Below are 14,848 nucleotides of genomic sequence, written 5' to 3'. Positions count from 1 at the left end.
TTCTAAAATATGAACACCTGTTTTCAATTTCCTCTGTGTTACAAAGTATATTGTCTTCTGTTTTATATCCTACATGATCTAATTTTTTCCTGATTTCTGAGTTAAACACCATTACATTGTCAAGTATATTCAGAGCTGTCAAGTCTTTCAGTATGATTGTTTTTAGAAATGTTTTTTAGTTTAATTTTTAAAGTAGACACAACAGGGTTATGGTCTAAACCTATATCAGCACCTGGGTATGCTTTTATATTGGTTATATTATTTTTGTATCTATTATTTATCATTATGAAATCTATTTGATTTCTTATAGAGTTATCTGGGTTTGTCCAAGTATATAGTCTGCAATTTGGATGTTGAAAGAAAGTATTCATTATGCATAAGCAAAAATCAGAATAGCAGGTGAGACTGGAGACTGGTTTGCCACTAGTCAAGGAACAAGACAAGGGGACCCAATATCACCAATCATCTTCATCACACATCTGGGAAGAACACTAGATAACATTAAAGAAGAAGGTGGAGGCATTTCAATAAATGGCATGAGAATAAACTACCTCTGCTTTGCAGATGACATCGTCCTGATTGAAGAAGACGCAGAAAGGCTGAAACAGACATTGCAAACCCTATATACAGAAGGAAAAAGATATGGACTAAATGTCAACTTCGAAAAAACTAAAACAATGTCTGATATTCAGACAACATCGTCTGAATATCATTGTTCGGACAATGATATTCGGAGATTATCATTGTCCGAACAGAGTTACAATGACAGATTTCAACTGGAAAATGTGGAACACTTCACGTATCTTGGATGCCGCATGATTTGGACCCCAAAAAAGAGATAAAAATTAGAATAGCCAGAGCAACAACTATTTTAACACATTCGCTGCCACGCTACTTTGGCATGGTCTGTTCCCCTACGCCGAGCAGTTTTACTTCTTCAAGGTCAGTACGATAATCTCGTTACCGGAGGTAAACGTCCTACAAGTATACTCGTAGTTGGCTTGTACAGAGCATATACGGTCTATGAGAATACACAGATTTGATGTTAGCCCCACAAGCCAAGCATTTTCACTTCTTCAAGGTCACTACAATAATCTCGTTCCCGGCGGGAAGCGTCATACGAGTATACTCGTAGCTGGCTTGTGAAGCAGGTTTACCCACTACGAGTATACTCGTAGTTGGCAGCGAACGTGTTAAAAGCCATGGACAAAATATGGAAGAGCTGAGCTATAAAGATGCAAACTAAACTGCGCATTGCAGAAACCTGTATCTTCAGTAGCATGCTCTATGGATGCGAAATCTGGGTACTCCTGAGAGAATCTGAAAGGAGGATATTGGCATTTGAGAGAGGAAGTGCTATAGAAAGATCTTGAGAATAAGCTGGATACAGAAAGTGAACAATGAGGAAATCTACAGACGAATACAACCAAAAAAAAACCTGATCCAGAAAATAATCAAAAGGAAAGTACGTCTATTTGGTCATATATGTAGAATGAATGATGAAAGAAAATTAAAAACGATGCTGTTTAGAATGATTGAAGGAAAAAACAAAAGAGGAAGACCAAACAGAGAATGGGGCGATGACATCATCAAATGGTGCAGAAACTCTATACACAAACTTAGTCATCTTGCACAAAATAGAATGCAATGGAAGAATCATATCAAGATGGCATCAGACACCTACGGGTATTGGACTCATGGTTGTTGATGATGATGTTTTGAATGCAGAATTGTATCAATCTCTCACCTCGTTCATTTCTTTTGCCTAATCCAAATTTTCCAACAACTGGATTTTCTTCCCCTTCTTCAGCCTTTGCATTCAAGTCACCCATCACTATGAATATCTCATTTGATTTTACATATTCTGTAGATTTTTGTAAATTATTATAAAAATCTTCCATTTCTTCATCATTGTGAGTCATCGTAGGGGCATAAACCTGGATAATTATGATGTTAAAAGACTTTGTGGCTAATTTAATAAGTATTATTCTTTCATTTATGGGCCACAGCCCCATTACAGATTTAAAGACGTCTTTCTTAATCATGAAACCCACTCCATATTCATGCTTCTCTCCACCAGAATATACAAATGTAATTTGTATATTCTGGTGGAGAATATCCATCTTTTTCTAGTTTTCCCATGTTAGGCCATCTTGTTTCACTAATTCCATTCACATCAACTTTAAGTCTTCTCATTTCCTGTATAAGGTTGTCAAAATCTCTAGTTTATATAATGTTCTCACATTCCAAGTTCCAAGACTCTGTTTCTTGTTTTCAAATGAGAAATATCAGATGATGACCTTCCTTTCGGATTTAAGTTGACATCATCATGGAGTGCATTTGCAGTGCTCGTTTTACTCAAAGTTTCAGTGTCTTCTTCCCTGTAACTATTTACAGTTTGGGATGTTGCAGAGATTCCAACTTCCAAAGCATAGCTTGTAAGATATTTCCGTTTCTCCATAGTCAACTATAGGATAGTAACGTGGTGAGGTCCCGATCTCTTCCAGGTCTGCAATAGCCAGCTAAGAAGCATTCTAGGAGATATCAAATTTATCACTAGATGGTGTAGACCACCAACATTATTTGCACTATTCACCAGGGGGAGGTAAAATTCTGTCTATTCTTCCTATGAGAGGTTTTTTTTAAATAGTCTCATCCTCTTAATTCAATGTGGTCTTATAGTCAATTGCAGAGATGACTGGAGAGCAATCCCAGGCAGAGAAGGCCAACTCAAGGCAGTTAACCCAGATGGGGAGTAACCACCTGGGTATCAGTCATCTTTGTGCTTTAGTTTCAATTGATCTTTTGGTTGTTCATCTATATGAAATTGGTGAAAAAGGAAAACTGATAGCCTTTGGCTATATGATGATATAAAAGAGCTGAGGCCTTTTCTCTATCTCTCATACTATCTATCTGTCTTTCTTTCTCCTAATAATATCAGCTCTCTTGCACCCCTATACTAACTACTCTAGACCTCTTATGAGCAACCCTTTACTTTTCACCTCTATAAAGGTCAAAACTAGTCTCAGTAGTGATCCCTTCACATATACCTGTAAAGATATGTGCTTTGCATTATGGGATACTGAGGCAAGTGATGTAAAGTCATTAGCTTTTATATAAGAGTTGCCCCAGTCCTGATTACATTTCAGCCACAAACTTTGTTTGCTTACACTTGGATAAAGGATTAAACCAAGTATATAATTTCTTGATATCTTTAATTTATTTTATTACAAAATATATACACTATTTCATAAAGATACTTCAAAAACATTTTTCCCATTTTATACTGATATTATAGAATTTCATAATTCATAACCTGAAAATCATGTTCTGGAAAAATGACAAAACTGCAATTCCTGATAGTGGCAAAAAAAAAAAATTCTGAATATGTTATATTCACGTTAATCATATTTATAATTATCATATTTAACTGCTGTTTCCAATTGATATTAGAGCTTCATTTCAAGGAACGGCCACGTGATAATTTAATACCAAGTTGGCCAACAATGTTTTAATACTTTCTCTTCCTTCCTCCACACTGAGTACTATATCATTTTTGCACAACCACAAGTAGCATTACTGTTGCTGTTTACCATTTTTTATGACAGTAGTATCCATGAAAAGATGATTATTTATGGAATATTTGTAATGAGTTAAAAATGGATGAAAATGTAGATCCTTTATGCAAGCATTTTGGCTCCAATATTATCAAGCTTTGAATTACATGAAAATTCAAATCATTGTATAATTTGAATGTTCCTTTAACCTGATGCCAATAGTTAATATTGATTTGAGTTTTAAATTTTATTTTGTTCTCATGAAGATATAAAATTACATATATTATCAATATACATAATAAAAGTTATGAAAATCCATCAACAAAACAAATTTTTAAAACCCTCAGTGTTATAAAAACAAGCATTCTGATCTTTCATAAACATTCAGACATATCATTATGAAAAGTATAATTATTATTACTTCTGGGGGGGTGGGGGAAGTATCGCATATGTTTATAATGCGTCACATTAAATACTGGAATACAAATATTGCATACTGCACGAAGTTATTATACTCAAATTTGGTTAAAAGTGCCCACATAAAATGCCATGATTGACTAATAGACAATCGGTGACAATGAAAGCCAAAAAAGTCATAGTCTAATAATCTGGCTGATATTCAACCATACATTTTATAAAGCCATCTTTCTTTTCTTTTTTTTTTTTTCAATTCTTTTTGGAAAAACAACTGGTTAATGATAGATTTTAGTTAATTACAAGTCATTATCTTTCCAGATGCTCATATGGTTGTAGCAAAATACAGTCTGGTGAGTTTTTCACATAACATCAATTTCCTATTCTGCCGAAACTGACCTTAAAACATAGTAAAATGAGACTGTCAATTTTCAGATGGCAGGATATTGATATAAACATACAAAATTCTCCAACAGGTGGTCAGAAAATAACAATTATCTGTTGAGTCCGTTTGTCTTATCAAAGGAAAGTAGATTATAAATTTATATTATAATTTTAGTTTCTTGCCAACACACACACAAACACACAAAAATTTTCTTACTGGAGGTAAACAGCTCAGATTGTTGCAATCACACCACAATTCTATTAATTTCGGCAGGCTTCCTATTACTTCTGGCTGGAAAAAATAAACAAAAACATTAAATTTTGAAAATACTGACTTAAATTACAAATAACAAAACCGAAGTGTTAGTTATTCTGCTTAAATTGTTGTATATTAGAAAGAATGAATTAATACTTATTTGAATTTTAGCAAATACCAAAAAAAAACATTCCTATATACTTATCAGTGAATTATCTTTATCAAACTATTTAAGTGTTTATTGAGCTCAGATTGAGTGACTTCATGTTTATTTGCATATTACAAAAAGGTACTTCAGTGTGTATAAATACTGCTTGAAATAACACATTTGTGGTAGTGCAAAAAAAAAAAAGCAATACTTTTTTTCAAATATTTAAAGTAAATTTTATACCACCACCAAAATATACATTAAATTATTAATATCATGGCACCCTACACGAAGTCAGCAGATTCATCTTGGGAAGACCATTTAGCTAGTAAGATATTTATGAACAACACTTGAAACTCCGTCCTTGAATTCAAAACAGTCTAGTAATGCATTCAAATCTTTCCCCATTCTCTATGTAAAATATCTACTCATCGCATCCCTTTTTTGCCACACCTTTACACAACTGTTCTTATTCTTCCATACTCAGATTCTTCACTTTTTAAATCCCCTTGTATTTAAACTGATTTTAAACTCATCAAAATCCTCTCAGTAAAGAGTATGTATCACCCTGCCATCTACTAAAATTTAGCAATTTACATTTCTACCTTTACATATGACCAAGCTTCCAGAATCATGTACTGCCTTCTTGTTTTTACAGATACTTATGCCATAGTTCTATACAATATATACAAAAACAAGGTGAAAGTATTATTTATTAAATATACTGCCATATATTTCAGTCATCAGTGGCTTAAGAAATGGTTGTTACAAGGTGGAATGCAAAGAATTGATTTATTCGAAATAGAATAAGCCATGTGATATTAAAATACCAATAGTGCATGTTTTAATTGAAGATAAGGTTACATAACAGTGTAAAAATAAATTGCATATATATGGTTCAAAAAGAGACCAAAATTTTTAAATAGCGTGCCAACCGGCACAGAGTGTGCACTGTGGATACTGAGCAGACCTAGCGGCAGGTTTTGACAAGAAACTGTCATTTACCCCGTTCTGCTTTGAGCATTAGTCGTCGAGTTATATCCACTGAAGTGAGCACATGCAAGCTGTTCGTCGGATTAGTGACAATGAAAGAGCTTGAAGAACATGTGTGTGTGAAATTTTGCTGAAAACTTGATAAAAATTTTACAAAGACATTTCAATTGTTTAACTTTCAATCAGATGAGTCGATCAAAGATCAAGGTGATGTTGGTTGTGTTTTTTTATTGGAAAGACAATGTCCATTAAGAATTTGTACCACATGGTCAGATGGTAAGCAAAGAGTTGTACCAGGAAGTTTCACGCATTTGAGTGATGCTGTGTGCAGGAAGAAGCCTAAATTGTGGGAAAACCAAACTTGGATGTTGCACCATGACGAAGCACAGTAGGCTCACGTCACTCACAGTTATATGGCAAAACATCAGACATCTGTTGTGCTCCAACCACCTTATTCTTCAGATTTAGCCCCAGCAGGCTTTTTCCTGTTTCTCAAACTTAAAACCACTTTGAAAGGACATAATTTCCAAACCATACAGGAGATTAATGAAAATGCGATAAGAGAAGTGCATGCCATCACAGAAAGTGCATTCCAACAATGGAAGAAACACTGTATTGCCAGTGGAGTGGACCACTTTGAAGGGGACAGTGTTTAAAATGTTGTAAAATGAGCAATGACTTCTTTCTAGCAAAGGTTCGGTCTTTTTCTGAACACACCTTGTATGTGTGTGTGTGTGTGTGTGTGTGTATATAACATATCATACTCAACAGATCATCGGATAGATGTAGTATCTAGTTGGTTTCTTAAGACCTTACGTCTTCATAAAATACCATTCCTGATTTTAATAGTAATTGAAAAAAAAAAAAACTTTAATGATGTGTTATTCTAATCAAACTTTCCCATATTTTTGATAAGGATAGGCAGTCATTCCGATTTAAGTTAGGGTAGTGAAGCATGGTTTCAGCACTCTCCTTAAATAAGTGTTCAAATTTGTACCACCATCTATGTAGAAGGCGTGTTTCAGACCAAAGAATGCTGCAGTCTCTATTCGATGTTGCGTTAATCTAGAATTATTGGATTTTTTCTGGAAAATATATGATTGATGTTCTTGTATTCTTTTTTCTATTTGTCCTGGAAAGATGGCAGTCACATGGAACTTGGTACAAACCTAAAAGAGTCATAGAAGAGTGTTTATCTTTAGAAGAGGGGAAATACATTGAGAGTTTATTAATAGGAATAAAAGTTGCTCTAAATCACATTTCTTCAGAATTCTTGAAATCTGTTCTGAAATGCCAGAGATGTATGGGATTGGAACTCAACATATTGATTCCTAGTTGTTTGGGTTAGATTAGTAGGAGTCAAACAAGTGTTATGTAGTTGTTAAAGATACCAAGCTTTTTTAAACCTGGTTTTAAAAAAGCTTGGTATCTTTACATTTCCCAAGTAAGCAAACAGAAAAGTAAGTCAAGTTTGCGCCTGCAAGTCTGGGTGACCCGCAAGTAGTGCAAGTCTAGGCAACTCGTGGTAAAGGTGGAATAAGCTCTGATCACTATACCCAAGGTAAAAAACTTTCTACAGTGTTGTGTAGTGTTTTCTGAGAAGCTATTTAATTTCACATATTTGAGAGTTCTTCTTCCTATAAATGATGAGTTGAACAATTAGTCTTGACAATGAGAAAAATGTCTAAATACTTGACATCCTTGTATCAAATTCACTATGGAAATTGAAAGACACAACAAATTATCATTTTTAGACATTCTTCTTACTATTCAGTCTGCGCAGTTAGCCTAGTGGCTATGCGTTTCACAACCATATGCCTGTGGAAGGAGTGTCCTAGGTTCGATTCCCGTCGGTGATGTGAGGAGCTGAAGGATCTTCCTCAGCCATAGCCAAGTTAGCCAGTCTTGGGCGTGGACAGCAGGGTTTTTCCCCCAGTTTATTCTGGGGTTTTTCATCCCGCAAAGCAGGCAAACTGGCCTCGAGAACTCAACACTACAGGCCATAGGATACACCGGGGCATAAGGCTGACCACCTTATCCTGTAAAAACGGAGTGAGGTCCGATGATCAATGGACCCTCGACACCGCAAGGTAAAAGAGGGTATAAGGAAGATGATGATGATGACATTCTTATCTGCTCACCATCAGGTAATTTAATAACATCAATTTATAGAAAACACACTCTCACTGCATATTACATTCTTCAACAATCTGCACATCATACTTCTCAAAAAACAGGAATCATAAAGTGTTTAATTCGACAAGATAAGACTAATATATATATATATATATATATATATGCAATTTATTTTTACAATTTTATGATTAACCTTTTCTTCAATTAAAGCATAGCACTGCTGGCAATTAAACATCAAGCGGCTCATTCAATTTCGAATAAATTGTTTACATTCTTCCTTGTAACAACTTTTTTTTTAAGAAACTGCCGATGGTCTGTTAATTTCAGACTGAAATATATGGCACTATATTTAATAAATAATACCTTTTACCTTGTGTTTTCATGTATACTGTATGATACTGCCTTGATCACTCATATCTGCACTCTTTCCAATGTTACTACATTACAATAAACACACCAATTCAAACTTTCCTACTAAAAGTATTTCTCCCAGTTATTAGGCATGGCGTTTTTTTTTTTTAAATGCTGATCCAAAGAAAACATGAACAGAATAATTTATGACTGCTAATTTAATAGCACTAGTAGTTTTGTTCCATATGTAGAAGAAAAAAAAAAACAAAAACAGCTGCGTTGTTCTCAGGATAGGAGGTAGATCAGTAATCTGAGGTATGCTGATGATACAGTACTCCTTTGTAATGACATGGAAGAACTAAGACTTATTCTTGACAAAATTAACAAGATCAGTAATAACAGAGGACTTCAACTCAAACCTAACAAGACAAAGATTGTTCTTAAAGGAAATACAAACAGAAAAGCTCTTGAAAAACAAGTGTACCTTAATGGAGAAAGAACTGAGCAAGTCAGCAAGTTTGAGTACCTGGGATCCATTATTAATGTGAAGAATTGCTGTTCAGAAGATGTCAGAAAAAGGTTAGGAATGGCTAAAACAACAGTCAGAGACCTGTCTAAAATCTGGATGGATGGATGGATCTATCTCCATGGGAACAAAGTTGAGGATTTTGGATGCAGTTGTTTTTCCAACAGCGACTTATGGATGCAAGACTTGGAACCTAAAGAAGTCAGATAAGAAACGGATATCTGCTTTTGAGATGTGGTGTTACAGAAGGCTGTTGAGGATATCATATACTGAAGGGTGTACAAATGAATGGGTGCTAGAAAAGATCAGTAGAACTTTAAGGCTCCTTAAGGATAATGACAGAAGAAAGTTAAAATATTTTGGACACATAGAAAGGATGGAAGGAGGACTTCTCAGAACAGTAACAGAAGGTAAAGTTCCTGGAAAAAGAGGCAGGAGTAGACAATCAATGAGATGGATGGATGGATGGATGGTGTGTGTGTGTGGAGTGACTGATCTTCAGAGAGTTGAGGCCGTCAGAAAAGCAAACAACAGGCCTACGTGGCAAAGCCTGGTGTGGCACATCACCGAGCATCAGAGTGACCATATGGCATCTGTAGATGTCCAGTGAACATACAGAGTTGTTACTTAGCTGTATCACAGCTGAGTAACAACAATGCTGAAATTTTAAATATCAACACCAAACAAATAGTGCAACAATGCCATGTCTAGCAAACTTTTTTTTTGTATGTTAAAAGAATTAATCTCAGAAGAAAGTGAATGATGGAGGCCAGCGTAGCAAATATTGTCAACGAAAATGAATGTTAGACAAAATGCAGCAAAGATAATGCTTGAGGGAAAGAAACCAGGTAATCTGGAGTGAGAGTTCTGAATAACCATGCATTACATGGTTCATTAGTGAGGAGAGAAGTGTAAAGTCATCAGCAAATCTACAAACAGGATTCAATTTTACAGAAAGTTATTTAAGCACAGAAAAGAAGGGAAAGTATACAGCCCAGGAATATTCTGACACTGGTGAAGAAATCAGAAGAGAGGATACAATCTAATATGGTACGTAATGAATGACCAGAGAGGAAGGTGGTAACCCAATGCAATAAAGAGAGCTTCTATGCCAACAATATATAAGAGACATAGCAAAATGTCAATGCAACCACTATTTCTTTCACACCTTTTCAGAAACTGTGCCCAAAGGCAGGTGGTGATGCTTATGAATTAGCTGTGAATCGAATGTGGTGGAATACATATTGAATGTCACTATCTGATTTCAGAGAGAACAAGTGGGGGCTATGAAGCAATATAGTTGGTTGACTGAATGACTTGACTTTTAGAATGGACTAAATATAGACTAGTTTCCAAGGTGTACAAGTAAATGCTGATAAATATGAAAGACAATACTGAATAGGAGCACTTTAATTTTGGAGCAAAGCACTTGTCACTCTATTATTCATTTATATTCTGTTTTCTCTTTTATGTCAGTCTCAGTGGCTTGTCACAACCAAATAACTTGGTTTGCTTGAAACCTAATCAATGCTCTTATAGGGCAGTTAACCCTATCTGCATAGTGTATTGTGACTGTCAATTGCATATGTTCTTGCTGTTTTTCCTTTTTTTTTTTTTTGTGGAATGAAAAACCTAAATTTCCATGCAAAAAGAAACACCCTGCCACATCCATTAATGATAATGGTTTTTCACGTTCTACATTGGATTCAAACCTGGGCCTTTCCAACAAAAGGGTATCATCAAAACTAATCAAACTCCATTTACACACACAAATATATGTGTGTGATAATCGGCTTTTATATATATATATATATATATATATATATAGGCATACATATTTACTCAGTAGGTAATGTTAAGAAAAAATTAGTTTGAATGACTATAATACCGAGAATAAAAAGAATAAAGTTTAATGCTGAGATACTACTAGTTTCATTGAACAAAATTCAACTTCTTCAGGTATCAAAGACAAAGAATTATGTAAAGTAACAGAGACATAATAAAATTACATCAACAGAACTAATATAAAAGACCGAAGTACAGTTTAAAACAGGAATGCGTGTTGGAATTCCAATTAAAGTTGACTACATGCGAGAGTTGTCACGAGAGCGCCAGTATAGGACAGTGGCAAATGTGTGCATCAGAAAGATTGTAGCTAAGGCTGTTGTTTATATGGGATGAATCAAGGGATATTTCTTTAGATTTGACTCTCTTCCTTTCAAACATATCATAATCATCACCTATGAATATTAGAAGTCTGCAGCCAGTCTACGAGGTGTCGAAGGCCTTCATCCGAGTTAATAGAGAAGAGAACGTGGCTTGAGAGCGCTGGCCCTGGTCCTATTGTAGGATATGTCTCTTCTGTGTTCCTCAATACGTAAATGGATAGATTTAGCAGTCTGACCGTAATATGGTTTGCCACATTCACACAAGATCTTGTAGACTCCTGGATACTGGAGAGGGAGATGTTTTATTTTAGATCTACTTAGTATTGCTTGAAGTTTTGGAAACGTAGTGAAACAAGTTCTAATGTTGAATTTCCTAAGAATTTGTCAAAGCCAAAGAATTATGTAAAATAACAGAGACATAATAAAATTACATCAACAGAACTAATATAAGAGCCCGAAGTACAGCTTAAAACAGGAATGCATGCTGGAATTCTAATTAAAGTTCCCTTGATTCATCCAATATAAACAACAGCCTTAGCAACAATCTTTCTGACGTACACATTGCCACTTTCCAATACTGGTGCTCTCGTGACAACTCTCGCATGTAGTCAACTTTAATTGGAATTCCAGCAAGCATTCTTGTTTTAAACTGTACTTCGATCTTTTATATTAGTTCTGTTGATGTAATTTTATTATATCTCTGTTATTTTACATAATTCTTTGTCTTTAATACCTGAAGAAGTTGAATTTTGTTACACGAAACTAGTAGTATCTCAGCATTAAACTTTATTCTTTTTATTCTCGGTATTATAGTCATTCAAACTAATTTTTTCATATATATATATATATATATATATATATATAACACAAGATTAGAGAGGATGCATGGAGTGATGTTTCTTGGTATAATGGATGCACATATTGCTAAACACTTCTGTGGCTTTATTTCAGAAGAAATAAAAAAAATAAAGATATCAAGGAGAGGCACATACAGCATACAAGTCAAGATAAAAGAATCAATGGTTACATAGTCCAATTAATTAGGTGAATGGTAGAATCATGCTCAAGAGATGATTTGCCCAAAAACAAAGCACTCACACATTACAGGTTTTGAAACCTCTGGGGGGGGGGGGGGAGGGGGCTGATATACATGAGGCACTGCTATGTCTGAAGAGTATAGTGCGCATCATATCTTAGAGATTTAGATTTATGAGATTTGCTACAAAAGTACTATGTGTTACATATCCTGGGGGTATGTAACATGTCAGGTGTTTCTTTGAAATTTGCACAAAACTGACTGTCAATATTGGTTCATTACCATAGTAACAATCTTCATTTACTCTATGCAAGGCCAGGTGAGATTTGTGTTTCTTTTTCTTTCATTTTGCATGAAAAATAAAATGCTTAAACTATGATGAATTCATGCTTAACTTGGATGCCACATATTAAAGTAATAAATAATTTATCCAAAGTTATAGAGAAAATAGACGGGTTGAAAGTCAGAGATCAGAGGAATAAAATCTAATATCAGTGGGGAATAAATTTATAAACACCACCATAAGAGAAACAACTCTATACACTGACATAAGTAATGTACAGCAATCAAACCCCAACAAAAGTAGAAAATTTAAGTAATGAAAAATCCAATGTATGTACATAATTAAAGAACAGCAAATCAAAAATTATATGAATGTACCCTTACTATGACACCATATGATCACTGATACTAGAGAGAGATGGATGCAATTAGAGAAGATATATATATATATATATATATATATATATATATGGAATGAATACAACACAGAGAAATAATTAAACAGGTTTAACAGTTCTTACATAACTGTCCATCAATCTTCATTGATACAATATTAAAATTGTTTAAGAGATACTTGTGCCATAATGATGAGAACCACCTACAAAAGACAATGATAAATGAAACAAAATAAAAATAAAAAAAAATTTCCTTGCCAGATATTTTAACTTAAAAAAAAAAAAAAGGTCATCTTCAGTGGTAGGGTGCTAGGTATGTACAATGCCATATGATAACAATGTGATATGGGAGAGATACAGTAATTTTATATATATCCTATTCATTTCTAATAAGACAAACCTTCCCAGATTTCTGGCAAGGAGAGGCAGTTCTTCCAATTCAAATTAAGACAATACAGCAAGGCTTTAGAACTTGACTGTTAAACTTCCAAATTGAATTCCTACTTATTCATAAATACTTCAGATTTCCTAATTAACGCAAAGAATTTATCCCTTCAACCAAATGATTTAATGATCAGCTTTGACAATGAATCTTTGTTTACTAAGATCCCTCTTGAGAATTCCCTTCATATGCTTTCACAATCATTTCCTCTAAATATGGTCAAATTATTAGACTTTGTTATCTATTCTGGCTATTTCATTTGCCAGTTATATATTTGGTTTAATCCTTTATCCAAGTGTAAGCAAATGAAGTTTGTGCCTAAAGTATTTTCAGGACTGGGGCAACTCATGGTAAAGGTGGTAATTCTGATCGCTTGCCTTAGTATCCCATAATGCAAAGCACATCTACTTGCGGACATGTATAATGCTATGCATTAAGAGAAGGGTCACTACCCAGACCGGTTTCAACCTTTATTGAGGTCTCATCAGTGGGAGCCAGACCCAGAGATGATGATACTAAGGTGGAAGTAATGCCAGTCGCCAAAAGGCGTCAACACCTTATTATTAAAATTCTCTGGATTAGAGATAGTTGATGGAAGTTTTTTCACTTAGCTATGCTACCAGTTATATATTTGGTTTAATCCTTTATCCATCCTGAAAATACTGACCTTCGCTGGTCACTACAAACAGCAGCAGTTCTGTTCATTATCCATCTCAAAAAACTGAAATAGTAAAAAATTTACTGCACTGGGTCCACACTACAAGCTGACCCACAGGATCTGAAGCAGAACTTACAACCATCCAACATGTCATAAAACTGAATGGCTTCTTTCACAGATTGTACAGCATGTTCTTGATTCCAATCATTCAATACTGCTTCCAACATCCTGAAACAGTATGGAGAGTTTTAACTTCATACATTTCAGGTATTTCTGAACTGATTTCAAGAATCCTCGAGTAATACAATCAAGTGCCTATATATATCACCAAACATTTCTCATGGTTACTTTTTAAAGGAAAAAACCATTTCCTCATTCCCTACCTGAAATCTAGAAATTTCTCTATGATTGCTACCTTCTCCTATTTTGGACAAACTGGACTTTAACATTGTGTGGAGAAAAGATTAAAAGAACACCAGTCTTACATCATTAATAAGAAATCTGGTCTAAAATAGGACTGACACTAACTAGTTTTCTGGTGTAGAATGTGCCTATTCAAGTTAGAACATTTATTTAAAGAGAGTGCCGAGACCCTGCTATATCATCCTCACCTGAATGACTGCCTTTTCCTGCCAATAATCTGGAAACAGGCTCACTCTTTTCAGATACCAGTGAATGATATATATATATCATTCGATTTTGTTCCATTACTACACTTTGCCTGCACTGTGTTGCTCTATATACTATCATGTGGCTTGTACTGTTTTTTAAATAATCCATTGTTAACATTCTACCTTGTACACACTATCTGCTTGCAACTGAAGATGACCTGTTATTTTCTAGCTGAAATATCTGGCAAATAAGTAAGTTTTAATACTTTTCAATTTTTATTTTAATTGTTTCATTTATCCTACCTACATCTAGATGGTTCTCAATATTAAACATACACAAAAACACATAAAACAAGAAGTGGAATAAGTTATAGTAGAAACAAAGTACTATGAGGGGGCATCTTCTATGAATGCTGTTATGCTGGAGAACTAACAATGTTTCCTAAATCTCCTAAAGTTAGGTTGATTTGTTAAATCTGCTGATGATTCTT

At 34.5% G+C, this 14,848-nt stretch overlaps 1 protein-coding gene across 3 annotated transcripts in view; it reads right to left on the bottom strand.

Annotated features, from left to right (window-relative positions):
• LOC150097438 (uncharacterized) overlaps positions 1-14,848 on the bottom strand; it is an 857,342-nt gene that overhangs the window by 627,583 nt on the left and 214,911 nt on the right. For all 3 annotated transcript variants that reach the window (XM_090406999.1, XM_090407000.1, XM_090407001.1), the window contains exon 7: positions 4,573-4,647. In XM_090406999.1, the coding sequence (XP_090263125.1) occupies positions 4,573-4,647 (75 nt within the window). The remainder of the gene's footprint in view (positions 1-4,572; positions 4,648-14,848) is intronic.

Source organism: Typopeltis vanoorti, chromosome 17 (genome assembly GCF_054136105.1).
Source record: "Typopeltis vanoorti isolate ZY-2024b chromosome 17, IOZ_Tvanoo_1.0, whole genome shotgun sequence".
Classification (NCBI taxonomy): Eukaryota; Metazoa; Arthropoda; class Arachnida; order Uropygi; family Thelyphonidae; genus Typopeltis; species Typopeltis vanoorti.
The sequence above is the reverse complement of the archived record's forward strand: the minus strand, read 5'-3'. Positions and strand labels throughout refer to the sequence as shown.